Here is a 17710-nt window from a genome sequence, read left to right as displayed (position 1 = left end):
CTCCAACTTACGGGTTATCTGCTTCAAACTGCGAGTTTGTGAGTTATACCACGGAGTCAGGCACTTCTGATTTAAGGCTCTCTTTTTCAGAGGAGCTACAGCATCCAAAGTTGTCCTCAATGATGATATTAAACTATTGACGAGATAATCTATCTCACTCACAGAGTTTAGGTAGCTACTCTGCCCTGTGTTGGTATATGGCATTGGAGAACATAAAGAAGGAATCATATCCTTAAACCTAGTTACAGCGCTTTCTGAAAGACTTCTACTGTAATGAAACTTATTCCCCACTGCTGGGTAGTCCATCTGAGTAAATGTAAATGTTATTAAGAAATGATCAGACAGAAGGGGGTTTTCAGGGAATACTGTTAAGTCTTCAATTTCCATACCATAAGTCAGAACAAGATCTAAGGTATGCTTAAAGTGGTGGGTGGACTCATTTACATTTTGAGCAAAGCCAATCGAGTCTAACAATAGATTAAATGCAGTGTTGAGGCTGTCATTCTCAGCATCTGTGTGGATGTTAAAATCGCCCACTATAATTATCTTATCTGAGCTAAGCACTAAGTCAGACAAAAGGTCTGAAAATTCACAGAGAAACTCACAGTAACGACCAGGTGGATGATAGATAACAACAAATAAAACTGTTTTTTGGGACTTCCAATTTGGATGGACAAGACTAAGAGTCAAGCTTTCAAATGAATTAAAGCTCTGTCTGGGTTTTTGATTAATTAATAAGCTGGAGTGGAAGATTGCTGCTAATCCTCCGCCTCGGCCCATGCTACGAGCGTTCTGGCAGTTAGTGTGACTCGGGGGTGTTGACGCATTTAAACTAACATATTCATCCTGCTGTAACCAGGTTTCTATAAGGCAGAATAAATCAATATGTTGATCAATTATTATATCATTTACTAACAGGGACTTAGAAGAGAGAGATCTAATGTTTAATAGACCACATTTAACTGTTTTAGTCTGTGGTGCAGTTGAAGGTGCTATATTACTTTTTTTCTTTTTGAATTTTTATGCTTAAATAGATTTTTGCTAGTTATTGGTGGTCTGGGAGCAGGCACCGTCTCTACGGGGATGGGGTAATGAGGGGATGGCAGGGGGAGAGAAGCTGCAGAGAGGTGTGTAAGACTACAACTCTGCTTCCTGGTCCCAACCCTGGATAGTCACGGTTTGGAGGATTTAAGAAAATTGGCCAGATTTCTAGAAATGAGAGCTGCTCCATCCAAAGTGGGATGGATGCCATCTCTCCTAACAAGACCAGGTTTTCCCCAGAAGCTTTGCCAATTATCTATGAAGCCCACCTCACTTTTTGGACACCACTCAGACAGCCAGCAATTCAGGGAGAACATGCGGCTAAACATGTCACTCCCGGTCCGATTGGGGAGGGGCCCAGAGAAAACTACAGAGTCCGACGTTGTTTTTGCAAAGTTACACACTGATTCAATATTAATTTTAGTGACCTCCGATTGGCGTAACCGGGTGTCATTACTGCCGACGTGAATTACAATCTTACCAAATTTACACTTAGCCTTAGCCAACAGTTTCAAATTTCCTTCAATGTCACCTGCTCTGGCCCCTGGAAGACAATTGACTATGGTTGCTGGTGTCGCTAACTTCACATTTCTCAAAACAGAGTCGCCAATAACCAGAGTTTGTTCCTCGGCGGGTGTGTCGCCGAGTGGGGAAAAACGGTTAGAGATGTGAACGGGTTGGCGGTGTACACGGGGCTTCTGTTTAGGACTACTCTTCCTCCTCACAGTCACCCAGTCGGCCTGCTTTCCCGGCTGCTCGGGATCTGCTGGAGGGGAACTAACGGCGCCTAAGCTACCTTGGTCCACACCGACTACAGGGGCCTGGCTAGCTGTAGGATTTTCCAAGGTGCGGAGCCGAGTCTCCAATTCGCCCAGCCTGGCCTCCAAAGCTACGAATAAGCTACACTTATTACAAGTACCATTACTGCTAAAGGAGGCCGAGGAATAACTAAACATTTCACACCCAGAGCAGAAAAGTGCGGGAGAGACAGGAGAAGCCGCCATGCTAAACCGGCTAAGAGCTAGTAGCTGCACTAAGCTAGCAGATTCCTAAAAACACACAAAGTGAATAATGTGTAAATAATTTAGAGGTGATTCAGCAGAGGGAGTGCTTTTGTTAAGGCATGTGAAGATTACACTGTGAAACAGATCGTTATCTAGTTAACTAGATCAATCTAACTGCACAGATTAAACAGCTAACAGATACAGCAAAACACTGCTGTGCTCCAGAACAGGAAGTGATACAATACCGCAGTGAGAGCCAACCACCAGTAGAGGCAGCATGAAAGAAGGTTTGGACTATACAGACTTTGTCAATGAGGAAGGAGGCTCAGATTAACACTAAGGAATTAACTATTGTTCTAAAGGTCTACCAGAAATTCAGGCTTACAACTCAGAATGTAGTTGGAGACAATCAAATCAAAATCAAACGGTTCCATCTTCCATTCAAGGGTTGGGTGCGATAGCAATAGCAGTGGCCACAATGGTGTACCATTTCAGCCCCATCTCATGTTTTATTTTTATTGATACATCACAAAATGTGTTAGATTTTTGTGATCTGGTCAGGTTTCGGTCACTATTTGTAACCCTAACCATAACCCCAACATCCACCCCATCCAAAAGAAGTGCCTTTGCCATTTATATATACATCAGAGCTTGTTCTCTGCAATCAATCCATCCTAATTACAATCCAACCACAATCTAACCACTAGGAGCACTGGGCAACAACAGTCCAGGTCCCAGGGAACAACTTCAGGTCGAGAGACATTGCAATGGACAATCAAAGTGAGCAGTCAAAGGAGAAAGGATTTAATGTGCATTTCAGATTTAAGAAGTTCTAAAAAGCTCATTTCAGGAATTGCTTCAAATTTTTGACTTGGTCTTTCTTTTTCCTTTCCTCTTTGCCCTGCTGTTTTCATCTCTAGGTCTGTTCCAGCGAGCCATTGCCCAGAGTGGCACAGCTCTGTCTAGCTGGGCAGTTAGTTTCCAGCCAGCTAAGTATGCACGCATGTTGGCTCGTAAGGTCGGCTGTAATCTGGAAGACACTGTAGACCTGGTGGCATGTCTGCAGACAAAACATTACAAAGAGTTGGTTGACCAAGATATCCAACCGGCACGTTACCATATTGCCTTTGGACCTGTTATTGATGGTGACGTCATCCCGGATGATCCTCAGATACTCATGGAGCAAGGTGCACTTCTGCAAAATATTTGCAGCAGCTCTTTATTCGTGACTGTCCTCTGTCCTCCTTAGATGACCAACATGACATCTGTTTGAGCAGTGTGTGTATGTTCCATGTCACAGACCACAGCTCATGTCTCGTGTCTCATAAAGACCCAATACTGCTACGAAAGCAATGTTTTTCCTGACTTCAAAACCAGATCATTGAAAAATGACCATGATCATTCCTAATCTTTCACCACATAGTGTTGGATTCTGAATGGTAACTTCCAGTAATCCACAGGCATCGCAGTTTATTGAAGAATTTGTGCTCTTCAAATGATTAGACCTTACCACATTCTGTTGCATCAAGCTCCTCCTCTGAAAGTGGATGAAGTCAAAAATGAAGTCACAAAGATCAATAATAACAAAAACTCATAAGAAAAAACGACAACTTAACAGGCAGAAGCAAAGCTCATAAATACCCATCCCTTATACTATAAAAAAGAAAAGAATGTATACATATATAAATATATATACTCATAACAACAAATACCAACAAAGTGTTCATGAACAATATAACTTAATCAATGAACTAAATTTCAAAATACAACCAGAAAAACAACAGAGCACAACAAACCCAAAAACAATAACAAAATCGCTAACCCTATTTCTTCAAACTATAACAAGTAATTTTATTATTTTTGTAAAGCCTTTTAAAGCCAACTAAGGTACAAAGTTGGCTTTTTATGATAGTTCGGATCTTCAGTTTCTCAAAAAAATAATATTCCTCTCAAATTATAACTGGAGTCCTTCATTTTAAACAGATCCTGGACATGTTGAGGCAATGGTTTATGTTTATTTTTATACATAATTTGTATTGTGAGCAAGTCCTATATCAAGCAAGTCCTAGAATTTTAAAATTTGTAAACAGGCAAATGATGGATTTGTTGGCTGACGATATGGTTTGTTACTGATAATTCTTATGATATAAAATAGAAAAAAAAATAAAGGAAATATAAATGCAGAAACTCTTCTTTAAATTTAGGAGTTTAACATTTTCAGATTGTTTTGGACTTAATCTGTTCCTCCTTTTCTTTAATTCCCAGGTGAGTTTCTGAACTATGACATCATGCTGGGAGTTAACCAGGGTGAGGGCCTGAAGTTTGTGGAGCTGATTGTTGACAACGAAAACGGCATCCAGGCAAATGATTTTGACTATGCCGTATCCAGCTTTGTGGATGACCTCTATGGTTATCCAGAAGGAAAAGACATCCTCAGAGAGACCATCAAGTTTATGTACACTGACTGGGCTGACAGGCACAACCCGGAGACCCGCCGAAAAACACTGTTAGCTCTTTTCACCGATCACCAGTGGGTGGCACCAGCTGTTGCCACGGCAGACCTGCACTCCAGTTTTGGGTCACCAACATACTTCTACGCCTTCTACCACCACTGTCAGACAGATCAGGTTAGACACTAGCTTTCTGAGTAACATTTGATGAAATGTCACAAAAAAAGAAATGAACGTGAAGTCACAAAAGCAGAAAAAAAGCCTTTTTTCTTTAATATTACATGGTCTCTTATTAGAAGTTGGAGGAGATTATGTTCTCATCAATGTTTGTTTGTTTGTCTGATGGAGACAACCTGGAGCCCACAATTTGTCATATACGAGGGCTGTCAATAAAGTAACGGTCCTTTTTATTTTTTTCAAAAACTATATGGATTTCATTCATATGTTTTTACGTCAGACATGCTTGAACCCTCGTGCGCATGCGTGAGTTTTTCCACGCCTGTCGGTGAAACTGTTAGAGACAAGCAGCTGGAAACCATTCGAAAAATTTATCTGGCTTTTGGGGAAAATTTTACAGGCTTCACAGAGAATAAGGGCTGTTACTACAGCTTTAAGGACGCCCCACAATGGCACACGGTGCGCCATGCTCCGAGCCACCATCGAGAGGCAGAAAACACCACATCATTTCTAAACGGATGGCTGTGTGGAGCTGGGACCATCGTGAGCAATTTCTCTGCTTATCACAAGAGCTGGACATCAGCCATTTTCCGGCAGATTTCACTTTTAACAAGAGATTTTGTCATGGAAAGCCGCGCGGAGGCTTCGCATGTCAGGACCGATTCGCTGATCGAGCGAGACAAAGGAACACCTCCGTTTCGGAGTGCCAGGGTACAAGTTGGGACATGCCCAGCTCTCCACAATTTCTCTTATACTCACTGGGTTGGTAAGCATTGAAAGCCGAGATAGGCATGTCCCAACTTGTCCTTTATCACTCCGAAACGGAGGTGTTCCTTTGTCTCGCTTCATCAGCGAATCGGTCGTGACGCGCGAAGCCTCCGCGCGGCTTTCCATGACAAAATCTCTTGTTAAAAGTGAAATCTGCCGGAAAATGGCTGATGTCCAGCTCTTGTGATAAGCAGAGAAATTGCTCACAATGGTCCCAGCTCCACACAGCCATCCGTTTAGAAATGATGTGGTGTTTTCTGCCTCTTGATGGTGGCTCGGAGCGCGGCGCGCCGTGCGCCATTGTGGGCCGTCCTTAAAGCTGTAGTAACAGTCTTTATTCTCTGTGAAGCCCGTAAAATTTTCACCGAAAGCCAGATAAATTTTTCGAATGGTTTCCAGCTGCCTGTCTCTAACAGTTTCTGAAAAAATTCTGATGGAAAAAAAAAGCCCAAATCATTCCGTCATTTCCTCGCAATGAAACGACGATGAGAGGGGTGGACCACTCCTCCCACAAGGCGTGCTCACAGGCGAATGACGCAACCGACAGGCGTGGAAAAACTCACACATGCACACAAGGGTTCAAGCTTGGCTGACGTAAAAACATATGAATCAAATCCATATGGCTTTTGAAAAAAATAATAAGGTCGGATACTTTTCTAATAGACCTCGTATAGTTGTAAATCAGACAAAAAAAAGTAGTGTGATCTTCTACCTTTCTTTCTTGGTTTCAAAACATAGCAAGCCATATGCCTTCATGATACAGTCTTTTACATTTTTGTTTCAAAGCTATCCCTGTACATCATCATCTCATTATCCCCAAACTTTCTGTAAGTCACAGAATAAAGGGCCATACAAAGTATAGACAATATAACAGACTTGTCTAATTTTCTCTTTGGCGTTTGAAACATATTCCATTTCTCTACTTATCTGATTTCTCTGCCAGTGTTGTCACAGTACACTGAAAAAAGAGAATATTTGAACCAACTTAAAGTGTTAGAATTTGTAAGAACCTGAATGAATTAAGTTGTTTGAACTTAAGTTTGTAAGTTAGAGTTGATTTAACTTTCAAACCTAAGTTCAAACAACTTAATTCATTGAGGTTTTTACAAATTGTAACACTTTTTTAAGTTGGTTCAAACATGCTCTTTTTTCAGTGTATCTACTGTGGCACATAATACTTGGTAATGGCTTATGTCTGACACATAGAAGTAATAATTCTGATTTGCTCATTAGGTGCCACCATGGGCAGATGCAGCACATGGAGATGAGATCCCATATGTGTTTGGCCTGCCGATGATTGGACCAACAGAGCTGTTTCCCTGCAACTTTTCCAAGAATGATGTGATGCTCAGTGCAGTTGTCATGACCTACTGGACCAACTTTGCCAAGACAGGGTATAACAACACTACATCTATGGAACCAAAGGGTCAAAACCACTGAATGCATTTTCTCCACAGGCAGTGAAGTAAATATTTACCAAAGTTAAAATGCACTGATAATTTGTGTCATAATGTTGGCAAAAAATGAACTCCACAATACAGAACTCAAGCACACAGAACGTGACTTTAAAGAAATCAATTTATTTCCAGTCTACAAATAAGAAATGTCCGTCCAGAATCCAAAAAAAATGCAGGACATGCAAAAATCAGAAATAGCAGGAGGGGTTAGGTCTGAGCAATGAGAACGTTGAAGCACAGAGGGAGTGATAACTCAGAAGCTAGATACTATGAGGTGAATCAATGTAATTGGGTGCAGGTGAGAAAACTAAAGAAGGTGCTGCTGTGTGGGAGATAAGTGGAAAAGGACAAAGTTCATGAACATAAAATGAACAAAAATGCTGAAATACTTCAAGAAACATTCCAAAATGCACAAGAATGTATCAATGCAAGAAAAAAGACAAATAATTGCCCTGAAATTCAAGTAGACATGAATTACCAGCCCAGTCTCACATTCTTGTTTCGTGCTCTCGTCACAAAATGATTCAAATTTTCGTGACAAGGTTTGTTTTAAATCACTATTACTAACCCTACTCCTACTCCCAACCCTAAGCTTAACCATAACCTAACCCTACTCCTTCCCCCAACCCCAACCATAACCCCCCCCCCCCCCAGCTTCACTTTTAATTTCATGCAGCAATCATGGAATGTATTAGAATGAATGTGTGCTGCCGTGACAAAAATGATGCGCTTTTCATCACAATATCACAAACCAATAGATTAATGTATGTTTTGTGCTGCTGAATCAGGACTTACCGTGAAACTGGGTTGCAATAACAACTAAAATCAGAATTAAAGGAACAGTACAGAAAAATGTTAGCAACAAAAAATCTGAAAAAAATAGACCATATGAAACAAACAAAAAAAATCTGCAGTGATTTACATTTATGTTGACTTCTATTTCATTGCAGACAGTATGAACCCAAGTTATTTCATGTATTGTGTAGTCAACTTCACTTCATTTGTTAGTATACATCTGTTCTTGCATATCAGGCCTGCAATATGTTCCAAAAAATGTTGGATTGTGGGCTTGGATGGCAGCATGTGTTGCTCCAAAACCCGGATGTACCTGTCAGCATTGATGGTGCCATCACAGATGTGTAAGTTGCCCATGCCATGGGCACTAACACACCCCCATACCATCCAAGATGCTGGCTTTTGAATTTAGCGCTGGTAACAATCTGGATGGTCTTTTTCCTCTTTTGTTTGGTAGACATGACGTCCATGATTTCCAAAAACAAAGTGAAATGTGGACTCATCAGACCACAGCACACTTTTCCACTTTGCGTCTGTCCATTTCAAATGAGCTCAGGCCCAGAGAAGGTGGCAGCGTTTCTGGATGTTGTTGATGCATGGCTTTTTGTATGGTAGAGTTTTAACTTGCACTTGTAGATGTAGCATTGAACTGTGTTAACTGACAATGGTTTTCTGAAGTGTTCCTGAGCCCACGCGGTAAGATTCTTTACACAATGATGTCGGTTTTTAATGCAGTGGCGCCTGAGGGATCGAAGGTCACGGGCATCCAATGTTGGTTTTCGACCTTGCCGCTTATGTGTACAAAGTTCTCCAGATTCTCTGAATCTTCTGATTATATTATGGACTGTAGATGATGGAATCCCTAAATTCCTTGCAATTGAATGTTGAGAAACATTGTTCTTAAATGGTTGGACTATTTTTTTTCACACAGTTGTTCACAAATTGGTGATCCTCGCCCCATCTTTGCTTGTGAACGGCTGAGCCTTTAGGGGATACTCCTTTTATACCCAATCATGACACTCACCTGTTTACAATTAGGTGTTCTTTGGGCATTTATCAACTTTCCCAGTCTTTTGTTGCCCTGTCCCAACATTTTTTGAAATGTGTTGCAGGCATCCATTTCAAAATGAGCAAATATTTGCACAAAAACAATAAAGTTTATCAGTTTGAACATTAAATATCTTGTCTTTGTGGTGTATTCAATTGAATATAGGTTGAAGAAGATTTGCAAATCATTGTATTCTGTTTTTATTTACATTTTACACAAGATCCCAACTTCATTGGAATTGGGATTATAGAATTTGGAGATAAGCACGTGCAACAATGGGTCTCAGGGCCTATATAGGACTTGATTCCTTTTTATTTCAAACAGGTGATTGTAATTATGATTTGGTACAAAAACAGTCTCCATAAAAGGCTGACTCTTTTCAGAGTAAAGATGGGCAGAGGCTCTCCAGTATAGTATTTACTTTCACAAGACAAACTGCGTTGTCTCATACCACCCAGCTGAAAATGTACACCAGGAAAGTAAACTGCCTCAGACTGATGTCCCTCCACCTGGGAGTCCTAGACTTTCTCATTCACTTCATGCCACAGAATCTGGAGACAAGCACCTGCAACAATGGGCCTCAGGGCATATATTGAACTTGATTACTTTTCATTTCAAACAGGTGACTGCAGCAGGTTATTATAATTACGATTTGGTACAAAAGCAGTCTCCATAAAAGACTGATTCTTTCAGGAGTAAAGATGGGCAGAGGCTCTCCAGTTTGTCAACAAATGCCTGAGAAAATATTTTAAAGCATCCTTCTCTGCCTGCTGCATCTCTCAGCCTCACCTTCAAACCAGGTGTCCCCAAACCAGTCAAAGCAGGTGTATTTATGATCTGCTCCTGTCTCCTCCATAAGGCAGTGGCTCTAAACGTCGAGTTGGAAGAGAGAAAACATCTAGCTGGAATATAGCTTTTTTTTTTTTTTTACATTTGTTTACATTGACATAGAAATTCCTTCATTTATTATAGAAATTTTGTGTGGTAAATAAGCTAAATATTCTAAAAATGTATTTCATTTTTATAGATTTAGAGCCAAAACATTTGTGTACACAGTGTTCTTGATAAATATCTGATGCATATTCTGAAACCTGAGATTGTTGTGGACATTTTGAAATGCAGTTAATGGACATTATACTTTAAATAAAATGGATCTTTAAAATGGGAGTATGGTAAAATCATGAAGATACTGTACCTGTGGACACAGAGGTTTTAAAAAACAATAACATTTAAAATCTTCCTTGTAAGCATTAGGTGTCAGGACGAGTGGTGTCTTGACACAGGAACTATTAGGAGACCAATGCAGACTCTCAGGCATGGTAGGTTTAGATGGATATAAGGCTGTATCTGTTAAACAGGCAATAGGTTCAGTACACAGGAAGTCAGACATAGGCAGAGGTAGCAAGACATAGTGCAGGCTGAGACGTGGTCCATAAACCAGGCAGAGTTCATTCACATGGTGTTGAGGAATAAAACAGGCAAAACAAAGGCAGAGTCAAGAAACAGGCTGAGTTCAGGGTAATGGCGAGGTGAAGGCCGGAGTACAAAGCAAGGTCAAAAAAGACTGAAGTGCAAACAGGACGTGAACAAGAGGCGAGAAAGTGAACTATATCAACAATCAAGCACTGAGCTGTGAAACTGTCAGGGCTTAAATAAGGAGCAGACAAATTAGAGTGTGATGAGGTGCAGGTGTGTGGAAGTCTCTTGAAGGGGGCGTAACCGGGGAAGACAAAGATTGTGCATAGTGCAAGATAGTGAGGAAAACACAGAGTGGAGTGATGAAAGAGACAAAGACACCTGAGCATATGCAAAAGCGGGAATGAATGAAAACACAGAGCAGAAAGAGTTACAGTGAGAGACGAAGACACAAGAGCTGCTGCAGGGACAATCAAACTAGATGAGGCAAAAACTGAGAAATTGAGAACAGAATACAACTATGACCAGGAAATAACAAAGCATGAACATATGAACTGAAAAGTGACTCATCAGAATAAAAACAAAACTAGAATGGAAACTAATCATGACTGAAGGAAGAAATAAAAGATAACCAGGTGGCAAAACAAACTATATGCATAACTATATGCTTTCAGATGGCTTCTGGTTGTTTTACAGTCGTGTGAGTATCCAAGAAATTGTGCAGGACATGCCCCAACATGTCCTGTGAGGCTTCATCACGGCGTTGCTTTGCGCCATGCTGATCTGCCGGGACGTGCGGAATTCCTCCGCTCCTCTTTCCATTAAAAAACTCCTGTAACAGTGGAATGTGCCGTTCATTTCTAAACTGGACACTGTCTTGATCCGGTATGTCTTCTGACTAGCACAGGAATTGCGGAAGACGTGGACATCAGCACTTTTTCGGCACACTGAGACAGACGTGTGGAGGAATTCCGGGCGTCGCTGCGGAGCCGCATGGCACAAAGCAATGCCGTGATGAAGCCTCACAGGACATGTTGGGGCATGTCCAGCTCATGCACAATTTCTCGGATACTCACATGACTGAAAAGCACCGGAAGCCGTCTGAAAGCCACCTGAAAGCCGTCCTGTGAGACCAACACTGAGGTGGTTTTGTCCCGCGCCATGAGCAGCATGGTGGCGCAATCCTCCGCTTCTCTTTCCATGAAAAAAAACTCCTGTAACAGTAGAATGCGCCGAAAAAGTGCTGATGTCCACGCCTTCTGCCTTTTTCAGACGACGTCCCGGATCAACAAAGCCTTCACGTTGGAAATGATCTGGTTGTTTCAGCGGGGTTTCAGCCTGTCGATCGGCGCTCGGAGCGTGGCGCGCTCTCAGACGCTGTGTGTGGTCTTTAAACCGGCTGGAGCACTCCTTAATCTGTGTAATCCCCATAAAATCATTGTTGAAAGCCATCTAAATTTTCCGAATGGCGTCCAGCTGGAGGTCTCTCACAGTTTCTGGAAAAATTGGATGCAGCAAAGCTCCAAATCATTCAGACATTTATTCTCAATAAAAATCCGACGAGAGGGGTGGACCACTGCTCACACAAAGCCTGCTCACAGGCGAATGACGCAACCGACAGGCGTGAAAAAACTCACGCATGCACACGAAGGTTCAAGCTTGGCTGATGCAATCACACGTGATTCAAATCCATGTGGTTTTTGCAAAAAATAAAAAGGTCCGATACTTTTTGGACAGACCTCGTATATATTTTTTTATGTTTTTTTTGCAGACATTCTTGGATTTGGCATAAGAAAGCACTCAGATGTGTGCCCTTTTGTTTTCATTGCATTTCTTCCATAAAACCAGTCATGAATTTAAGTTTTATGGATACCACTTTGCAATTCTTCAGTTCAATTCAGTGCACGCTTTACATGTCTTTAAATACATTCTCAATTAATGCCTGAAGAGTGATTTCTTGACAAGATAAAATTAAAATCCCCGTCCCAATCCCCCATCCTCTGCCTCACTTTGTCTTTTACACTGTAGTATTGGTGGTAATTGTTTTTCAAGAGTGTAATTGGGGACATTGGCTTTTTCTCTGCACTGCCCAGTGGCCCTCAGGGGGATGGAAGGACACTAATGATCCACATACATAACCCAAAATTGACATGGAATGCTAGGTACCTGGGAGATTTATGCTACCAATTTAAATAGTTAAGTGTGTTACTGATGAGGTCTGGCTGGCTCCATATGCCGTTCTCAGACAATGGGGCGCTCAATGGGTCTGAATGGACCTCCATAGCTCACATTGCTGGATTTGTTCTGCTCAGATTAAGTGGAACATGTGCTATTTAGCATAACACCCAATGCCCAAAGTACTCTGTAGCCTGTGTTGTGTTTTATCTTCAGTATAAGTGGTTGGCATTGCTAACCTGTATTTACAGTATTATTATTTTTAATTTCTATTTATATAAAAAAGTAGCATAATTGTAAAAAGAGATTTATCAAAATATTATTTTGACATAACAGCAACTGAAGCAGATGGTTTATGGAAATGGTGGTTGAATGGCATCTTTACCCAGATATACTTTTTTCAGGAAAATTGTGTTCATGTGCAAACTTAATTCAATTTATTACAAACTGCCTTTCCAAAAAAGTGTAAGATGACAACATCAAGAGCAGTGTTTCCCAATCCTGACACTCGAGACCCATAGTGCTATACTTTTTTTATTTTGTTTTATTTCTCCCTGCTTTATATTGACATAAAAAAGCAAATCAGATGTGTGTTGCCAGTCTGTCAGTTATGGTAATCACTCATGGCAAGGAAGATTGTCTCTTGATGGATTCATGGACAGGATGGTGAATGCAGAGGTGACTGAATGCGCCCAATCTTGATGCACACTTTTTCTGAAAGACGCTGCATGTTGTTGCTGGAAGAAACGTCTGCCTGTCAGGATCTTGCTCTATTGCCTTCCTCCTTCTCCTCTTCTCCACTGTGTTGTTTATCTGCATTTTTTCCAAAGAATTTCACTCTCATATGGATCATTGCTTACCAGCTGGATCGTTCCTTCACTTGTTCTTCTCAGGTCTTCCAGTCATTGGAGACGTTATTGAGGTTGTGCTGTAGTAGGTCCTTGTCACAGTTCTTCTGCCCTCCTCTGGACTGTTTCCCTTTGCCCAGCTGGGAGTAGAAGATCTGCTTATGGAAGTCAGCTGTTATCCATTGTAATGACATGACATACCCACAAATCTGGTTCTTGATGATGACACGCTCTATACTCTGGAACTTGGTTTCAGCTAAGATACTGATGTTGGTATGGTAGTCTTCTCAACTGATACGGTGGATACTTCTCAGACAGCGTTGGTGTAATTGTTTGAGTGTCTTCAGGTTGTGCAAGTAGGTGGTCCAGGTCTCAGTTCCATACAGCAAGGTTGGCATGACACCAGCTTTGTAAACAAGGTTTTTTTTTGTCTTGTGTCGAAGGTCTCTGCTCTAGAAATCATGGATGCAAAGCTGGCCGAAGGCAGTTCCTACACACTTGAGCCGGTGTTGGCGCTCATCATTGATGTTGACATTTGACACATGGCTGCCCAGTTATAGAAACTGGGTCATGTTCTCCAGGACCTGCCTACACAGTTTCACAGAAGGAAGCACTGGATTGACCATATTGAATGGAGGCTGATACAGGACCAGTCTCTTCTTCAGGTTGATGTGAGGACCAAGTTTCATATAGGCTTTCTAAAAGCTTTCAAGGATTTTCTGAAGACCTTCTTCTGTAAAGGACGACATGCTGGTGTTATCAGCATACTGGAAGTCCATGATGGTGATTTTCTTCTTGGCTGTCAGTTGGCTGACGTTGAAGAGCTTTTCATCTGTTCAGTTTATGACGTCAGTTAATGGTGGCACCTTACCCTTGATCAGATTGTGGATTGTTGCCACTCGGTGATCACAAGCATCTGTTGACTGGCTGGATACTTCTGACTGAGCTGATCAGGGTCAAAAATAAAATGTGTTGGTGCAGAACCAGGATTGGGTTACACGGGTTAAGAGGATCTGTTCATACATCAGACTGAGCATTTGCTTCTTTCCTAAAACGAACAAAACATATCACATGGGTAGTTCCAGGGTGGGAACAATCACCATAGCAAGAGTGATCTGGTTTGCATCTTAATTTGGTCATAGTTTGAACAAGTCCAAATTTCACATCTTGTCTGAAGGAGATTCCATTAATTAAGCGCGGCATAAAAAATGTTCACACAACCTACACCGGTCTCAAGGCATCTGCTGGGTACACATGGCCCTACTATGTAGGTCATAAAATCACCAAGTGCAGAATTTTTTGTTGACCTGGACAGGGACTGGTTCTTGGCTTCTTGTTTATACAACACCAAATTAAATGTCAATATAGCTTCTCTTACTTTGGCTGTTTCTAATCAGTCATTTGTTAAGCTATATTACCATGCTTATGGAGTAGAGATGTCAGTACGTCATTTACGTGTTGCATTAGCTCTTCGGCTGTGACTAAATTTAGCATAAGATTGCTTGAAATCCTGGAATTGAGCAGCAATTAGTGTTACTCTGTAGGCAGTCTTGTGAGTTGGGCAGCTCTATGCATGCCACTGGACCTGAATTAATCACTTATTGTTAAACCACAACATCTGAGGATGCAGGTAGCCAATTTCCTTCAAGGACATGTTATTTAACATTTTGGTTAGCAACACAACATCAAAGTATTTGTTTTTGTAAGTGTCAGTCCACATGCGGTAATAATTAGTGGTCCTTGATGTATTTCATTTCTAATTATCCCTCTTGCTGCACGACTTAGCAGGTGCATTTCTGAAAAACGTCTTACTCGACGTTTCTAGCCATTTCTTGGGATGTGATATACATTTTAGGAAAAGGAGAAACATCCCGATGGTGCTGTTTTTTACAGTCTGCTTGAACATGTAGATGCATTTCGTACATTGGAAAACGTCAGAATACGTTATTTTCAAGAGATAATAGAGTTTATATCTAATGTGCCAGAATCGAGAGAGAACTAGGTGAGGCGCTGATGGCGTAGCTGCCTTGGGACATTGTTCTCTGGGTGGCAATCGTGCGCCATCTGTGCGTGATGATTTTTTTTTTGATGAAGTGCACCTGGACATTATTCTTCAGCTGTTGATCATGAGCAATTTGTGCATAATGACGTCTTAGACAGAGTGGACCTGGACATTATTCTCTGGCTGGCAATCGCACATGATCCATGCATGACTATGTCCTTTGTGTGGACTTTACATATTTAATCTGGGAAATCATTCTACAAGTAGATGAGTGCCCTGTTTATTTTTTTTTCCTTTTGAATTTTGTTGTCATCAGTGGAGCTAGTAGGCTTTGTTCATTTTATTTTACTTTGTCAGATTTTGGATATTGATGTGTGTGGAGTCTGTTCTTTGCACCAGAGCAGCATGCTTTTTTAACCCCATTATAGTTCCCACCATTAATGTGCATGCAAAATTGTCAGGTGTTTTTCAGGATGCCTGATTACACAGATGTATTTTTTACATTTTTTCACAGTTATATCAATGACAACACTTATAACAGTGCACAAAGCTCTGGTGGTGGTGGGCCAGCAGTACCTCCTCTTCAGCGGCCCACACAACACAAGTACTTTGTTTTCAGCAGTCTCCGTAGCTGTTTGTTGTGAATACTGCAACCTTGCAATTATGTTATGGAGTTGTGAAATGGGGAAATACTATAGGAACACAGCTCCACAACAGTCATTACAACAGGGGAGCAACTGGATTTCTTCACTTCATGGGATCAAGGAAAAGTGGTTGCTAGAAATAATGTGTCTGTCTGGGGGTGCAGTTCCACAAGATACACGCGATTTAGACCAAGATATTTGGTTTCCAACCAACAGTGACAATAATCACACTGACAAACTCAGCAAGTACATTCATGATTCTAATCCAATAAAATTTCCACGCAAATCTGATTGGTTAAGCATGTGAAATTTCAGACCATATAATATCGGGGTAATGGTGGCAAAATATTCATGTCACATTTGGATGTATTACTCCTTGCCCTGACCGGTATGCTGATGAGATATGATTCCTGTTGAATGTCATTCCTGTCCTCCGCACCACTCCGCATGCATGCACACGCATGTGCAAATTGTCAGGACATGGAACTGTCAGTTTATGCACAATTTGACAGAACACTGGCTGTGCGCTGCTCTCTGTTAGCGCTGTTAACTGAGAGTGAGAGAAAGTCATGTACCGCTGCTACCGCCGAAATGGGTGAATTGAAGCTATCATACGAAAATATTGATGTGGATTCTGATATAGAATTACCATTTCACATTTGATGGATTTGACAGATTTTCACATTTGATGGATTACTCCGTGCCCTGACTGCTGATGGCGTGACGCTGCCTCAGCTCAACTGTAAGACTCGCTGACCGTATTACCTGCAGAAAAATAAACCATGCAAACGATGGAATTGAATTAGAACCCCCTTGTGTCTGATGATTTGCGGACATTCATACTGTTATACGGTCACCGGTAAAGCTCAATTTGCGACCGCATAACCAGCATGAACAAATCACCAGACACAACAGGGTTATTCCCTAATTGTCTTCCATATCATTGCTGGTCAATAACCTGGTGTTACCGCATGATTTAGATATAATGAGTTCATGTGAGACATGGCTGAAGCCAGAGGTTTGTAAGCAACAAATAAGCCTCATTTAGATAGGAGGATGAGTCAAAGCTCAATCTGAATTTTAAATGTTAAATTCAACTCATTTGAGGCATTAATTTTTGGTTATTCTAAACTGGCAAAAAGAGGCAAAAGGCTGCTCTGTGTGTTTGTGTGTGTGTGATATTATCTCTGAATATAATGTTGAACTTAACCCTCTGAGTTCCAGTGGTCTGGGAAAGAAATGAAATTATAATGAAATGGATACTATTTCAAATGCAAAACCCCAGAAAGGATGTAAATCCATACAAAGCCATAATATACTTAATGCATAGAAGAGGTAGATTTTCAACTTCATCTAATTTATTAACCCTGTGAGGACCAGGGGCATTTTCTAGATTTTACCATATTTTCAGTAATTCCCTTGTTTTAAATACAATATACAGTATGCTTTTCTATAATTGCCATGTGTTGCCTATCATAATGTGTAAAAGTAAAAAAAAAAAAGTAAAATGTGTTTTCAGGATGACAGGACCATCTCTTTAAATTTTTATGAGGGTTTAGTGTAAATGAGTCTGACTCTTGAACAGAATGATGGAGTGCTCTGAATGAAGGAGAGACAGAGACAGAGAGAGAGAGAGACCAACCCATGTGACTTTCTCCAGGCTCTAGGATTGGCTGTGAGGCAAACTTTGTCTCACACCAGGATTGAAACTTGAGGTGATGATCTTTAGTTTCCAACAGTGATTGAATGAAGACTCTGTGACTTTCTGGCACAATAGAAACATGACAAAAAAACAGAGTTGGAGATAGGATCATTGACCTTAGAGGGTTACAAAAAAGAAGAGAGTGGCAAATTAAATGCCATTTGTGTGTGTGTGTGTGTGTGT

General features: G+C 41.0%; 1 protein-coding gene across 3 annotated transcripts in view; it reads left to right on the top strand.

Annotated features, from left to right (window-relative positions):
• Window positions 1-17710, top strand: part of nlgn1 (neuroligin 1) — a 991517-nt gene that overhangs the window by 951896 nt on the left and 21911 nt on the right. For all 3 annotated transcript variants that reach the window (XM_034180344.1, XM_034180342.1, XM_034180343.1), the window contains 3 exons: window positions 2966-3232; window positions 4311-4672; window positions 6674-6834. In XM_034180344.1, the coding sequence (XP_034036235.1) occupies window positions 2966-3232; window positions 4311-4672; window positions 6674-6834 (790 nt within the window). The remainder of the gene's footprint in view (window positions 1-2965; window positions 3233-4310; window positions 4673-6673; window positions 6835-17710) is intronic.

This window comes from Thalassophryne amazonica, chromosome 10 (genome assembly GCF_902500255.1).
Source record: "Thalassophryne amazonica chromosome 10, fThaAma1.1, whole genome shotgun sequence".
Lineage (NCBI taxonomy): Eukaryota > Metazoa > Chordata > Actinopteri > Batrachoidiformes > Batrachoididae > Thalassophryne > Thalassophryne amazonica.
The sequence above is the reverse complement of the archived record's forward strand: the minus strand, read 5'-3'. Positions and strand labels throughout refer to the sequence as shown.